Raw genomic sequence first — 16391 nt, 5'->3', positions numbered from 1 at the left:
TATGTACATGTTGAAGGTGGATATGATATACAGGTACACATACACATACATGCATACATGTACACATGTACACAGTGTGATGGAGCATAGTGCAAAGGCTACTGGAAAAAATAAATAAGACCTTTGACCTTATGACCTGAGGTAGGTGTATTAGTATACAGTATATACAATATGACATAGTATGAACAGCACACTGAAATAGACTAGGCTGGGGTTTAATAAGTTTTACTTCTTCCCACTCTATTTCAAGCATAAGTGTATAAGTTATTATTATTGTGTATCTTTTCTGTTGTCACACTATTTTGCTTGAAAGAAATAAATAAATAAAAAAAAAATAAATAAAAAAAAAATAGAGAATGGTGAATAAATAAATAATAAGTGGTAACCAGTAAACAGATGGCTGATTAGAGACAGTAGCTGGGTTATTGCACAAGAATTGTTCCTGACACTGTGAGTCAGAAATCAGCTGTTCATCAGAGTGATGGCTTGTGGGAAGAAACTGCTTCTGTGTCTGTTGGTTTTGGCGTACAGTGCTCTATAGCGCCTACCAGAGGGGAGGAGCTAGAACAGGTTGTGTCTGGGTTTGAGATGGATCTGCAGTGATGTTTCCTGCCCGTTTCCTGACTCTGGAAATGTATAAGTCCTGAATGGAGGGCAGGTTGGCACCGATTATTTTTTCTGCAGTCCTGACTGTCCGTTGTAGTCTGCTCCTGTCCTTTTTACTGGCAGATCCAAACCAGACAGTGATGCAGGTGCAGAGGACAGACTGGATAATGGCTGTGTAGAACTGGATCAGCAGCTCCTTAGGCAGGTTGAGCTTCCTGAGCTGACGCAGGAAGTACATCCTCTGCTGGGCCTTTCTTGATGATCGTGTCAGTGTTGGTTTCCCACTTCAGGTCCTGGGATATAGTGGAACCCAGAAACCTGAAGGATTCCAAAGCACACACAAGGCTGTTGAGTATGGTGATGGGGGTCAGAGTGGGGGGGCTCCTCCTGAAGTCCACGGTCATCTTCACAGTCTTGAGCGTGTTAATCTCCAGGTCGTTCTGACCGCACCAGAGAGCCAGCTGATCAACCTCCCATCTGTAGGCCGCCTCGTCACCGTCCCGGATGAGGCCGATGACCGTTGTGTCGTCAGCGAACTTCAGGAGTTTGACAGATGGGTCTCGTGAGGTGCAGTCGTTGGTGTAGAGGGAGAAGAGCAGTGGGGAGAGTACACACCCCTGGGGGGCGCCTGTGCTGATAGTCCGGGTGCTGGATGTGATGTTCCCCAGTCTCACCTGCTGACTCCTGTCAGTCAGGAAGTCTGTGATCCACTGACAGGTGGAGGCTGGCACAGTGAGCTGGGTGAGTTTGGTGCTGAGGATGTCCGGAATGATGGTGTCCTCGCATATGTCCCTGGAGAGGTCGAGGTGTTGCAGGATGTGATGTAGACCCAAGTTGACAGCATCATCCACTGACCTGTTAGCCCTGTAGGCAAACTGCAGGGGGTCCAGCAGGGGGCCAGTAATGTTCTTCAGGTGGGCCAACACCAGTCTTTCAAAGGACTTCATGACTACAGATGTCAGGGCGACAGGTCTGTAGTCATTTAATCCAGAGATGGAGGTTTTTCTGGGACCGGGATTACTGTGGAGCGTTTGAAGGACTTCACACAGCTCCAGTGATCTGTTGAAGATCTGAGTGAAGATGGGGGCCAGCTGGTCCACACAGATTTTCAGGTACGATGGTGAGACACCGTCAGGTCCAGGAGCCTTCCTGATCTTCTGCCTTTGGAAGAGGTGGCTCATGTCCTCTTCACAGATCTTGAGTGCAGGTGAGAGGTCAGAGGGGGAAGGTGACTGTTTGAAGATGGCGTTAGAGTGGGGGAGAGGTGTGACTCTGAGCTTTTCAAACCTACAGTAGAAACCATTCAGCTCGTCTGACAGTCCTTGAGTACCAGCAGTGTTGGGCGATGGTCTCAAGGCTGCACGGGGAACAGAGTGATAGGCGTCCTTTAATTTAGTGTAGCAGTGGTGTGTTAGTGTCCCTGGTGGGACACTTAATATGCTGTCTGTATTTTGGAAGTTCATGACTGAGGTTTGCTTTGTTAAAGTCCCCAAGAACTATGAGCAGGGAGTCTGGATGTTTTTTCTCCACGTTAGTTATCTGGTCGGCCAGGTGTAGTAACGCCTCACTAACACGGGCCTGAGGTGGAATGTAAACAGCGACCAGAACAAACGAGGAAAACTCCCGCGGAGAATAAAAAGGTTTGCAGTTTATAAAAGAAAGTTAATTAATTTCATTCCAGCCCAGAAGAACTGAACAAAGAGAGGAAATCAGCAGCAAGCATAAACACAGGTGAAAAGAACAATCCAAATTAGAGAGTATGACTTCTTCCTTCTTCCTTTTCTACAATTTTCTACTTCTTCTTATGTAGTCTATAGAAGGTCCAGGGTGCAAAATTAACTTTTTTTTGTCTACCAGCCAAATGGCTAGTAAATGTTCAAAGTGTACCAGCCACTCAATAGTTTACCACTGTATATCCACCATCCATTTGCATATTTATTTCTAATTTTGCACCGAAATAGGCCATATTTGTTAATATTTTAATTGTATATTATTTCTTTACTTTTTTTAACCTTCTTTCTTAAACCCTCAAATGCTAGCTGACCTGCCTCATGCGTGTTTTTGTGTAGAAGTTGTGTATGTTGCGTGGGTTCTCTCCGGGTACTCCGGTTTCCTCCCACCTTCCAAAGATATGCAGGCTAGGTTAATTGCTGTCTCTAAAATTGTCCTTAGGTGCGAGTGGGAGTGGTTGTTTGTCTATGTGTGGCCCTGCTATGGACTGGCGACCTGTCCAGGGTGTACCCCGCCTTTCGCCTGATATAAGCTGGGATTGGCTCCCTGCGACCCTGTACGGTTGACGATGGATGGATGGTAAACCCCTGCTACTGCAACACACTACCTACAACTGCAGGGAACACTTAGCAAAGGAGTACATACACCTAGAAGTGCAACACAAACACAACAAGGAGACTCAACAAACTTAAACAGTCAAGGGTGCAGAGGGGTGCTTCAAAGAGCAAGATTACCAGTTAAACCGCCTACCTCAGCAGTTCTCAGCCTTTTATCAGCTTTGCTAGGCTAGTTGTTAGCTGCATCTTAACCAGTTTTACAGTTGTGGGTGTAATAGCTTGATCTCTGATAATACAAATGAAAATGACTGTAACAAAACAGAAGGGAGGGGTGGCAGTGGGGGTGTTCTTAATTAAGACAGGCCCAACACGAATGAGTCACAGCAGACATTTTGACTTGTTATAGTAGGAAAAGCACAGGTGTTACTAATAACTTTAACGATGGCTCAGTTCTATAATAGTGTCCCAGTGAGCCATGGCAGTGTGACAGTTAACCAGCAATGCACAATACCAGGACCCTGAAACTAAAATTAAAAACACCTGTGATTTCTATGGAAGCCCTACGAGGCCATATTCATACATTTTATTTACTCTGTTTTCCCAAGATAACCGGATAAGTTTCTCAAGATCTCAAGATAATGAAACTTTGTTTTCCTAAGATAATGACATAAGAATTCTAAATCTGGAGAAAACAAACATTGGCATCAGGCCAATGTGTTTAGTCAAAGGATAACTGGTAAGTTTTCAGTGTACCTGGTTAGGTTAATTGATAGACCACAGGACTTTCAATCTAAGGGTTGTGTGTTCACTCCTTATAATGACACACTTTAGCTTCTCTCATTGTTCAACAAATTAATTATGAAGAGACTGTTTTGTATGCTCACAATAAAGCATGTGCTGGAGTATGTCCTTCCACATCTATCAACCTATGGATAGGCAGGCAACCAGGCAGTTATCTTTTGACTTAAAACATTGGTCCAATGCCAAACATACTTACCGACCCCTGTATTAGACTATTGTTTTGTTTTCTCGAGATCTCAAATTAATTATGTCATTATTTCATGAAAACAAAGTTTCAGTATCTCAGTTATTATAGACAATTATCCCTTTATCTTGGGGAAATGGAGTAAATAAAATATATGAATGTATGGCCTCCTAGTGCTTCTGTAATTTTCCGCAAGTGTAGGCCTACTTATACATACACGCTTGTCCATACCTATCAAAAGTGGGATCTGGCACCAAGACGTTTGCAGCAGATCCTTTAAGTCCTGTAAGTTGTCAAATGGGGCCTCCATGGATCAGACTTGTTTGTCCAGCACATTCCACAGATGTTCAACTGGATTGAGATCTGGGGAGTTCGGAGGCCAAGTCAACACCTTGAACTTGTTATTGTGTTCCCCAGACCATTCCTGGACCATTTTTGCTTTGTGGCAGGCCCCATTATCTTGCTGAAAGAGGCCACTGCCATCAGGGAACATCGTTTTCATTAGTGGTGTAGGCCTACATGGTCTGCAACAATGCTTAGCTGGAAGGGCTACATGTCAAAGTAACCTCCACATGAACGGCAGGACCCAAGGTTTCCCAGCAGAACATTTCCCAAAGCATCACGCTGCCATTGTGCATCGGTGCCATGTGGTCTCAGGTCTAAGCAATGCACACACACCTGGCCATCCATGTGATGTAAAATGTGATTCATCAGACCAGGCCACTTTTTTCCATTGCTCTGTGGTCTAGTTCTGATACTCACATGCCCATTGTAGGTGCTTTCTGTGTGTTCTGACACCTTTCTAGTAGAACCAGCACTAACTTTTCCAGCAATTTGACCTACAGTAGCTTGTTTGTGGAATCGTACCACATGGACAAGGACGCATGACCCTTCACTGCTTTTCCATCCTGCACTTTTGATAGGTAAACTGATCACTGCAGACCGGCTCTTTGCTGCCTAACATATCCCACCCACTTACAGGTGCCATGATAATGTGTATACCGATCTATCTGTTGCTGTAGCCTACACATTCACCTACAATTACCTGCATGATTTAGGTTTTTGTAGTACAGCTATTTAGGCCATCTTGTTTCAAAACAATTAAGTAATTTCCTCCATTCGTTAAATTTCTAGAATGCTAGTTCTCTCTTTCTGTTTCTCTATAGCCTACATGGGCTTCCTTATTACCTTCAGTGTTTTATATGTAGGCCTTATTACTTTTAAAGCGGGTTCTCTCATTGGTCTGAGTAAATATAAATAATAAATAACACAAATATCTAAGTACATATCAACCCTTTTCAATTCCACTCACACCATAACGATCCCAGCGTTTCAACCAGATGTCATAAGTTATCTGAGGCATTGGTTCTGTCAGTCAATTTGACTTGGCTGATTCCAGTCTCCTGTTTTGAATTGGTGTTTGCGTTTGAATAATTGACTATACCTTCATATCTGTAAAAGATGATTGTGGCAACTTATGTATTAGATGTGTCTTTTTCGGTAATTTAAATACTACTGTATTTTCGTAATTACATTAATTCCTGTTATAACATAATTCACTGATCAGATATCTTAATATGCAAGAGTTATTATTAATATTGACGATCATACTCCCAGGTGTGGTATTACGCTGTATGCAAATCAATAAGTGTGACGTAATCGCGGGTGGGCGGAGTTTACGTCCAGGCACCATGGCTTCGGTTGGACCCGAGGTGAGTGTGTGAGCTTTATCTCCGCCGAGCTTCTTTTACTTTCATACTGTTCACTCCTGGTCTTGGAAAATGTGATACCCCCCGGCAGCCAAAAAACCTCTTGTACACGGGCGAATTGTTGGCGTTGAGGTGTCGTTCGGTCGTAAATTGCCCGCTGCTAGCCTGGAGTCTCTTGCTTTTGTGCTGGACCGGAGGGCAATTGAATGTGCAGGAAGATGCTGCGCCCCGGAACCTGAATGATCCATCCGGGCGCGTTATGGGCTTTGCTCTGGACGATGGTCATACATGGTCCCGGCTCACATCACAGTCGAGCTTGTATCCAGCTTTAGCTGTTCAAAATAAACAGAAGATACGATATGTGTGCGTTTTTGGCAGATATTATTCGTGGTTTTGGCTGTATTGTCTGTCACCGGCTCACTGATGGCTAATTTTGTACACTGCTGCTTAGCTAGCTACTAGCAGCCGTGCTAGTTAGCAGACAGCACACTTTATCAAATCCACAAAATACTCATTATTGGGGTAAATGTCTTTAAATGAAAGGGCTAGTGTCTGTGTAATATGGAACAATACGGGTTAATGCTCCGCTGATAATTTTACCTTCCCTTATGCTGAGCAGTCTGTTAGCTACATGATAATTTATGCAGTCAAATGAAGGCAACATTGGCAGTGCTGCTTACAACCTCCCACTGTAAACATATGGCGCCAGCTCTTAAACCGGCTTTGATGCTCTTTGTATGATTGCTTTTTTCACATTAAACTTATATCAGGAATTATTCTCCTGGTGCGGGATTGTCTTTGTTAGCTCTCTACAGTTATTGTCATGGCTTTCAGTCGGTATAAACGATCCCAGCGCTGACTGTAACAAGTTGCGTAGTTGTGAGAGGAAGGTTTCATCAGTAAAGATGAGCTGATTGAATCTATCACTTGACTTCAATGACATAGAAGTGTACAAATGTATCAGACCTTCAGTCTTTGTTTCTTTTTCTCTTTTATTTTTTTGAGAGATTTGATCCAGTCTTGTTCGACAGAGGTCGCTCGAACAGCGTGTAGATGGTGTCCGCTCAGCATTGCTGAGAGGATCTTAAAGGTGTAGCAAATAAAGGCGTGGGGCATTGAGCTATGCAGTCACTTCCGTTTAGACTCATAACTTTGTCTAGTTTGATATGTTGATGCATTTGACACGTGGATACAATGGGTGGCCTTAAAGGATCAGTTTACCCATTTCTCCACGTTGGCATACCTGCCCATCTGCCCATGGGGTTAGGTTAGTTGGGGTTAGGATCTGTTGAATGGATTTTTATTGTGCCAAAAGCATTGAAAAATAACATTTGAAAATCAGCTTCATATCTTTCTAGAAACAATGTCCCTGGAATCCACTGACCTCACCACCATTAGTTTTCACTTGAACTACTTTCTACCAAAAAAAATTGTCCCAATAAAAACCATTGACAGTGAAGTGACGGGATGACTAGTTATTTATCAAGCTTAACTTTGCTGGTTTCAGTTTCTGTGTCTGTCTCTTCATTTATACAGGTGTTAATGTATACTTGCATAGATCTAGGCTTCTGAACCAGTATATTCATCCTCATCTTTGAGCGATATGCTTCACTTCATCGCTGCCCCTCACAGGCAAATACTACTTCAAAGCCTGCTCAGTATTTGAGTCAGCTGTCACAAAACTTGAAATGTGTCCTAACTCTTCAGGTTTTGTTTTTTATCTCTATGCCCAAAATGACAAAGAAAGTGGAAAATGCTACTTCCTGTATGACAGCCCTAGTGTGAACAGACTTCATTAACATTGTCTACACAGATAGCAATTGACTACCCACATGGGCTGATTAGAAGCACGTTAACAGCAAGTCCTTTCACAGTTAGTGTACCGTACCGGCCTTTAATGGTTAACAGCACTCCACCGTGCAGATGACACAATTTACCAAAGAAATAATTACCATATTTCAACTGAAGAGCCAATGTGAAGGAGTATTAACTGCAGGGATCCTCTACAGCCTTTCTCTACATTGTACAGGTGTTTCTCATTTCCTGGTCACTCAGTATGTATTTCATTCAGTTTGTGTGTGCATTCAGACAGGAAATACTGCAGGAGAAGATGCTTGCTTGAATGTGAAAAAGTGCTTTGGGATCCTAATGATGAAGTACATTGTTGACGTAAAATGGCTATTGTTGACCTTGTGACTGATACCACCCAGCTAATGTCATGTCCTCTCATGTGTCTCCCTTATCGTTGTATGTGTATGACGGGGCTATCACATGACTATATGTAACAGACAATCAATTGTTTTGCATCAATTCACAAAAGACTTGCAATTCTTATCATGTACGTTTTCTGAATCAATTCACAGAATCCAAAAAAATGATCCATTGTTGAGGTTATAGTTTCACATTGCTGTATTGATGGAAAAGGCCTAGCTGAAAGGCACAGTGCAGCACAGTGTACTGCACACACATGCTAGAGTTAAAAAGAGTTCACTGTTAATGTTCAGTCAACTCTGGTTGCACAAAGAAAATAACCCAATCTGCAGCCCATGTCATTTTAAGAGATTTGCCCGATCCGTCCGGATTGGAAGGAATTTTCATTTGGGTTGAGGGGTGTTGTAAACCTTTTGAAAATCCAGTCAATAGGAAAATATTAGTGGATTACCTAGGGCCTTTATGGTATCGACCGAAACAGCCCAGTATCGAGTAGAACTGAACAGTCTCCAGTCAAACCAGTACTTCAATTGATACTGTTTGTAGCCAGATCGTCAAAAAATTACTATTTGCATGGCTTTGCTTGCAGAAAAACACGCAAGTAACAAACGGAAAGAAAAAGAAGGTTCGTCACTGTTGCATGTTTATCACCACAAGCTTGGCTTTCGGTTGGTTTCATCTTCTGGTATCATTTAACACTTCTCTGTACATTTCTATTTGCTATTCACATCACTTCTCACTGATCGATCTCTGCGTTCCACCACATCAATTAAATGCTTTTGTGGCGCAGCAACGATCAGCTGATTTTACTCACGGAGCCTTCGGCTGCAGCTCTGGCTGCTTCAGGTGTAGTTGGTTTCGGCTGGACATGCCGCCTCTCTGTTCCTCTGTTTGTGAGTCTAAAGTGTAGTTAATTGACTTGTTTAAACAGACTCCTTACTCGTTTTATACTTAGGTTTGTGATTCACCACTAAAGGAAAAAGCACAATTCAGTTTATTGATCGAAAGTTAAAATAAATTTCCGCTGTTTACTTTCAACACAGGTTATCAAAAAATACCTTAAATTCATTTCCCACAACTTATTTGGTCACTAAACTATTTCACTCCTCCTCTCTCCTTCAAATATAAAAAAAATCGCAAGCTGTAGTTTTCCCTGTATAATACTACCCGTGAGGATGAACTAATTAGGATGAGGAGCGATCTGATACAATTTCCCAATACTTTTATGTAACCGTTATTTGAAACATGAAAAAAATAAAATAGATCACCTTGCTTGTCCATAACAACAATAAAAATGAGAATAGGCTATCAATCAGCAGGTGGCATTTTATGCAAGGTATTGAATGAAGTACTCTGTTGGTATCGGTCTCACTTTAAGGGTACTGGTTTTGGTACTAGTATTGTAAAATTTTAAACGAAACCCAACCCTAATAATACCCATGTAAAGATTTAATCCGATCATTTCTCTGTTTGGAATTAATGTATTCTTTCTGCGCATGTTTGCCCCATGTGGAGGTGACATTAAGGTGACATGAACGAGTTTCCGGGAGGGACAGAAACATGGCAGTAACAAAACAAAATTGATCTGTGGCTGACAGTTTTTTAAATTAAGACGGTGCTACATTCACATGGATTCAGTCAGACAGCAGACGGACAACAAATTCTTGATGGCACAGGAACAGTCCTGGGGTGCGGTTAGCTCAGTTGGTAGACTTGAGTCATTAGCGCAGCGGCCCAGGTGCAAGTCCAGCCTGCGGCCCTTTGCTGTATGTCGTTCTCTCGCTCTCACTCCTTCATTTCCTGTCTCTCTTCACCTGTCCTATCTGAAATAAAGGCATTATAAGAAGCCAAAAAATATCTTATAAAAACCCAAACATAATGGTGGCAAAACGAAACATGCATGACGATTTGTCGCTATGGTGATGTCAGCTACACAAAGTTATTAGCTAGCTAGATTGCTTGCTAAGCTAATATAGCATAACACACTTTCCATATTACCAACCTGTTATTCCCCCCCAGCTATATGCTAATTGCCATATCTCAGCTTTTCTTGAAATATCAAGATAGGATAGCTTCTTGTTGTCCAGATCGCCCATGTTTTCTCCTTTTGTAAGGGAGCTTGATAACATCCGGTTGTAAATTCTGTTGCGGATGACGGCAAAAAGTCTAAATAAACGCACATCTTATTGGATCATTTTATTAGCATCCATGAAAACAGTTAAGCTGGAATCTCTAATCAGAATTTTTTCAGTCGAGTTGAAGAAACATTGTCCAATTAACCGCAGCTGCTATTAGAGATCTGATCTGATCTGGGCATATGTTATTGGATCAGTATCGGCCAAGATTTCTTTACTTTCCTCCACTGTGTTTTGTCCACCGCAGCCTGGTGGTTGCAAAACTGCTTTCCTTTACAAGAGCCAGACTCAGGTCGGGGTGGGGGCCAAAAAAAACTCAAAAACACGAGGTAGGTTGTGTAGGCTATAGAGATGATTGAGGGAAGTGAACTGTAACCAACAATACTGAAACCTTTAAAATAAAAAACTCTGAACTGAAGGCTTTGGCATGAAAGATGCCCCAGCTAGTAGCACCTAAAGGCGGCAGTGTTCATCACAACCCTACATTTTTGTAACCATGCTGCTGGCAAAGAAGTAGGGTAGTTTCAGCTGGGAGATGTGTGCGAGTGGCGAGTACGCTACGTTATACAAGTTCTCCTTGCCAAAATATCAAGAAAGGAAATATTCTACATTCAGAAAATTACCTTAATTTCAGCCAGTCAGTGGACATAAAGTTGTTACTGTGATGTAGAGACAGAGCTCAGTTAAAACTTTATGGATGAAAGATACATCTGTTACAGATTAATAACTCATCACTCTGAAACTCCTCCAGTCTATGTTGACAAGCTAGTCGGCAACACGTACAGCTGAACTGAAGCCGTGTTTACTGGCTTCTCAATTGCCCGCCCTTCTCTGCTTCTGATTGGCTAGTAGTCCTTAACTAGGAACTGCACATGTGCAACTCCCAACAAAGATCATTTAGAGACAAGATGCATCACTCCATAGCTAAAACGAAGCCTTCAACACAGGGTGAAAAGAGGAGCTACAGCAATGTGCAGTATGACAAAAAATATGTTGTTTTTTGAATATTAAACTATGTAAACCTGTTCTGGTACAACCCCTAAATAGGATTTTGAACCTGAAAATGAGCATAATACCACCTCTTTAATTCACGAGTTAGATGTAAAAATGTTCTGGTACTGCTGTTACTGCCTCTCTGATGTCCAACCTCCCTCTCGCTCCTCCAGTTTGACGCCTTTCATTAACCCATAGTGTCTTCACCGTACCTAAAGTCAACGTCTTAGCTAGAGGCTCTGTAATCACCTCTGTACTGATTAGGGATGCACCGAATGTTCAGCCACTGAAATTAATCGGCCAAAAATAGCAAAAAAGTGTTTTCAGTGTTTGGCCTAATAAGTCAAAAGACTGACTGACTGAATTTTACCGAACAATTACGCGTCATGTCGGCAGTGTGGAAGCATTTTAAAGTGTCTGAGAAAGATGGAAAAATTGCTGCTGTTCTGGTGAATTATCCCTTAGCACATCCACTCTGTCTGTGGCTGACTTCTTAGAAAAGGCAACAAACGGTCTGACCCGCTTTGTGTGTTTCTGTCACTCGTTTGTGAGAAGGCAATTTAGCTAGCCGTACCAACTTTGGTTTACAGAAAGTATAAAACACATTATGTGACCATTAAAAGTAAATGGACACATGTAATTTACTTTACCAGACCTGGTGCCCATTCGGGACTTAGTGAGCTAATAAGACTGCAAAGTTAGCTGCACGGCTAACTGCCTGATATGTGATATGCTGCCCCCTACTTTTCTGTATTAATTTCAAAGGTGGAGAGTATCTCAATTACACATTGTACCTTTTAAGGTATTAATAGAAGCTTCATATATATAGCATGGTTCCAGACCTCTGAATCACTGCCAACAACTCTTATGTGTTCTGCGATTTAGTGGTGTTGTGCCCATTGATGTTCTTTCAGCCGCTTGGAGAAGGCATTCAACCAATCAGAGCTTTGTAGCTGGGATTACTGTAAGAAGGGTGGATGAGATTAAAGCAGCTGTAGAGCTAAATTGACTAACAGAAAAAAACTATTCTTAAATCAGCATATTTCTTTAATCAATATGAAAAATATTACGTTAACAGGACCTAGCAACCACTCCTGCAGCTTCTGTGTCTAAGGGGATGAAGATCATGTCAGCAGGATGGAGAAGTTACTCATTACTGAGAACAAAATAACCCCCCTCTCAACAAGAAATGGGCTAACACAAACACGATGTCAGGCTGAATGAATTAAGTGAAATGAAATGGCAGCCCAGTCTGATTATCAGACATCCAGCAAAGATTATTTACACTGAAAGAACAGTTTAGCAACACAGGGTTCTGTTTAGTACAGAACTAAAGTAGTAGTAGTGTCGAATCTATAGGATACAGCCAAAGTAACAAGAGAGAATGTTTACTTTATAAGTAAAACTCTGTAAGCCTATACTCAGGCACAGCAGTACTTTGTGCTAAATGGTAATTTAGAGGGTAATGTTTACCACATTTGACATCTTGGGCTGTTTTCGAAACTACTAGACTAGCAGTACATACGGATTTTGCGTAAATGTAGTATGTAGTATGCAAACAAAAGCAAAATCTGCAGCGTTCCAAAAGTACCCGGATGTTGTACTGATTTGGAAAAAATCTCCAGTATGCATCAGACCAGTCCAACTTGTATACTGTATCCCATAATGCAAAGCGCTAGAATGGTCTTAATAACCGGTATTTAAAAATAAATAAATATATAAAATAATCTTTGTTCAAACAGGCATTTTCAACAACCGTCAACCAGGTTGTTGTTAAATGGTGAACAGTAACATCCCTGCGTCAGTGGTGGACAAGGAGGAATATCACTGCTCTGCCCCTGATAATAAAAAGTATAACTCAGTGATAGATTTAAGTTATTTATGTTGTTGTTTTCGGAGGCGGCGAGGTGGTGCCTCACAGCAAGAAGGTTGTGGGTTCAAACCCCGGTTGCCCCGGCCTTTCTGTGTGGAGTTTGCATGTTCTCCCCGTGTCCGCGGGGGTTCTCTCCGGGTACTCCGACTTCCTCCCACCATCCAAAGACATGCAAGCTAGGTTAATTGGTCTCTCCGAAATTGTCCTTAGGTGTGGATGTGAGTGCCAGCGGTTGTCTGTCTGTTGTCTGTGTGGCCCTGCTATGGACTGGCGACCTGTCCAGGGTGTACCCCGCCTTTCACCAAATGTAAGCTGGGATTGGCTCCAGCCCCCTGCAAACCCTGCATGCAGGATAAACGGTTGACGATGGATGGATGGATGTTGTTGTTTTCTTATTGGCAGCTAAAGTTAACGTTGCTGTTTTCATGATATCAGAAGTTAGCTTAGCAGGCTTAATAAGCATTGTGGCTCTTTTTTGGCTAGTAGGACAAATATAGCAAGCTATAACATTACATTCGTTAAAGATTGCCTGTAGGCTTGTTCTCCTTACACAAGATTAAATTAGAAAAGAAATTATAAAAAAGTTATAATTGGTATTTAAATTTATGTCCCTCTTATTGTTTACTTCTGCCTTTCAAAACTGGAAACCGGCCTAGCTAAATAATTTGATTTAACAGTTTCATACTACACATACTACTAGGAAACTCAGTATGCAGTACGTACTGCATACTGTAGTCACTGGTAGTAAGTTTCCGAATACAGCCTTGGTGTAGTGTGTTGGCATGCTTACATTTGATTATTAGCATTCAACAGTTCAGTTCAGTTCAATTCAAATTGCTGCTTAGGCTGATGGTAATGGCATTAGTTTGTGGTCCTAAACCAGAGTTTTGCACAAACTGAAATTTTGACCTGATGAAGGCGTTATGAAACGTTAAGCGAACAATAAAGTTATTACAATACATCCTGAGGGACACATCTGTACCACATTTCATGGCAGTCCATCCAATAGTTGTTGGGACACAAAATATGTCAAACTCATAGTGTTCTCTGAGGGGCCTTGAATGTCTTTAACAGAATGTCATGGCAGTTCATGTCATTGCTTTTCCTAGTGCCATGCTGATAGCGTGACTTAAAAAACAAAGAGCGGGACAGGGCCCTGGAATAAAATATTATGTCATCTGCTTTGCTTTAGAGTTTTGGCCCTGTATGATGTCTGGTGCCTCCCTTCAGTGCGTCAGTTGAGATCTGTACAGTCATGATGCAGATCAACTGTGTCACAGATGATTAACCTTGAGTTCTGATAGAGGCTCAGTTGGGCATAAACATTTGTTATGCTGTAGTTAAACTGAGTTTTACATTATAGTATTGCAGGCTCCTGGTTTTCTTGGATAAGGTTTTGTCATTGTCAGTCAGCAACGCGCCTCTTGGAGTGAAATTCTTCTGGCATCCTGTTGTGTCTTGTGGGTGTTGCATAGCTCACAGTGAACCAACTGTTTGTGTTCAACTGTACTGTACATTTTTATTTACCTACCATGTTGGCTTTCTCTTGCATACAGTGTCTGTCTGACTTTCTGTATATTTACTTTCTTGCTACTCTGCCATGATTGGAGGGAATAACTTAATGCCCTTCTTTTTTTTGTCCAATGAATCCTGAGAGTTGATAAAAACTGAGCCGGTATGTCAGGATTAGGTTGTTGCCATTGTTAACTTGTGAAACAGGAGAAGCCGCAACTATCTCTACATCTGCATTCCTTTGCCTCTAAGATATCCCCTGAGAGAAAGCACATTTCGATTTTCAAATTGACAAATCGCTACTATTCTGATTCTGTCTTTATTCTTTATCTATATTCTGAGTTGATGGATTCAGTCAAAAATGCGAGCTATCAGCTGATTCCAGCTCCTCTAATGTGTGAGGGTTTGCTGCTTTTTGCATCAGGCCTGACATAATAAGTTAGTTTTCTATTTATTGAGTTTGTACCGAGCACAACAGCATACTTAAGTTTATCTGCTCTGGTCCTTTTGTTGTACCTTTTGAAACTTTATTTCAGGCTTTTATCCTCAATGGCAGCTCATTCTGTTACTTCACTTGTGCGACTTAATATTTGTTGCATGGCTTGGCAGCGTTGCGTTTCGCTGCCTCCAGTGACGCGAGGCTCCGACAAGGGACAAAAGACTCTCCTGTTGAGAGGTTTGGATGTGGCCTGATGTCCACGATTGAAAACGCTTTGCTCCTCCAGGCTCGTCACTGACATCCGTTTTGCTTCCAGGGCTTTTACTCTTTTACCTCTAACATTTTTTCCCTCCTCCTTCTGTTTGTACATACACACGGGATGTGAACCCCCAGAACCTGATTGACCAAAATATATTTCCTTTTTATGCAGAAAAAGACAAAAAAAGGGGGGGGGGACGCAACAACATCAAAAGAAATGTAGTGATAAATGGTAGAATGAAGTAGTAGTAGTAGTAGTAGTAGAATTAGAATATGGAGAAATAGAATGACAATATTAAAAGAAAATTAATTGTGATTCTGCCTATTTTTCAAAAATCACAATTGACATAACCATTAGCATGAAATGTGAGATAAACACAGTAGTAGGGTACATGATATGCAGGATATTTTGCAAGGTGAGTCTGTTCCAGTGGATGTCTTCAATGGCAATAAGGTCTTCCAGTTTAAAGAAATGGAGTGGTGTTACAGTTTGAACTGACTGAGCATGCTCTGTGGAGACCCTCTGAAGAGGAGGACCGACAGAGGGAGCCACCAGGTCACATGACCGGCGAGGTGAATGTGCATGCGGGGAAAAGAAAAGGAAAAGAGGAACAATCTGTTCGGCACATTCTTGCTCTCTCTTTCTCTCTGTCCTCCCCCTTCCCTCTGTTTCTCTCGCTCGCTCTCGTGCGCGCACACACACACTCTCTCCCTCTCTGACGCCTTCTTCTTCTCAATGGAGGCCATGAGAAGAAAGCAGGTATGATGCTTCCTGGAGGCACACAAGGGAAAAGACATGTTAGATTTATACTCTTCACCTTTGGTTGGCTTTGAATGGTCCGAGGAGATGCATAGTCTTGCTTCTCAGTTCTTTTTAGCCATAGTAAAGTTACAATCAATTGGTTTGAGATTTCACTTCTTCTCGTTGAGATGGTTTCTAAGGTTGTAAGATGTGCTTCTCGATTCATTTGCTGCTGCTTTATCAGCAGCTAATTGCTGTTGATTCCTGAAATCAAAGTCTTAATCCTGGTGGTTTGGTTATTTTTGCTGTCAGTGCTGCTGTATCAAAGAGACATTTGAGTGGGGTGTGTTGGATCCTGTTGTTGGAGAGAGCTCCTCATGGATTAGCAACAGCTGTATTTCGAGCAATCACAGCACAGCAGCACAGGAAATATGATGTCACTCGATACATGAAACTGAAGGTCTGACCTCCTCAAGATCTGGAAACTACTGTAAGATTAGATTTTATAATCTCAGATCCTACCTCCTTGTAATACCTTTTTATTTTATCCATCCTGCTCTTTGCCATCTCAGTGTATCCCTCGTGGTCAGTATATAATGAGGGCCATGGGGACTAGATTTATGTGCAGCCAATGCTATGT

The 16391-nt window shown here is 41.9% G+C and overlaps 1 protein-coding gene across 4 annotated transcripts in view; it reads left to right on the top strand.

Moving 5' to 3' along the window:
- The first annotated feature begins 2897 nt into the window (after nucleotides 1–2897).
- Nucleotides 2898–16391, top strand: part of ehmt1b (euchromatic histone-lysine N-methyltransferase 1b) — a 35688-nt gene continuing 22194 nt past the window's right edge. The window contains exon 1 of one of the 4 annotated variants that reach the window (XM_046066904.1): nucleotides 2898–2916. In XM_046066904.1, the coding sequence (XP_045922860.1) occupies nucleotides 2914–2916 (3 nt within the window). In that variant the 5' untranslated portion in view covers nucleotides 2898–2913. Of the gene's footprint in view, nucleotides 2917–5534; nucleotides 5592–15496; nucleotides 15583–15730; nucleotides 15770–16391 lie in introns of those variants that run through there. The other 3 variants (XM_046066902.1, XM_046066903.1, XM_046066901.1) reach the window with 3 other exon arrangements.

The sequence above is a fragment of the Micropterus dolomieu genome, linkage group LG13 (genome assembly GCF_021292245.1).
Source record: "Micropterus dolomieu isolate WLL.071019.BEF.003 ecotype Adirondacks linkage group LG13, ASM2129224v1, whole genome shotgun sequence".
NCBI classification, from domain to species: domain Eukaryota; kingdom Metazoa; phylum Chordata; class Actinopteri; order Centrarchiformes; family Centrarchidae; genus Micropterus; species Micropterus dolomieu.
Note: the sequence above shows the minus strand (reverse complement) of the source record. Positions and strands in the feature narration are given on the sequence as shown.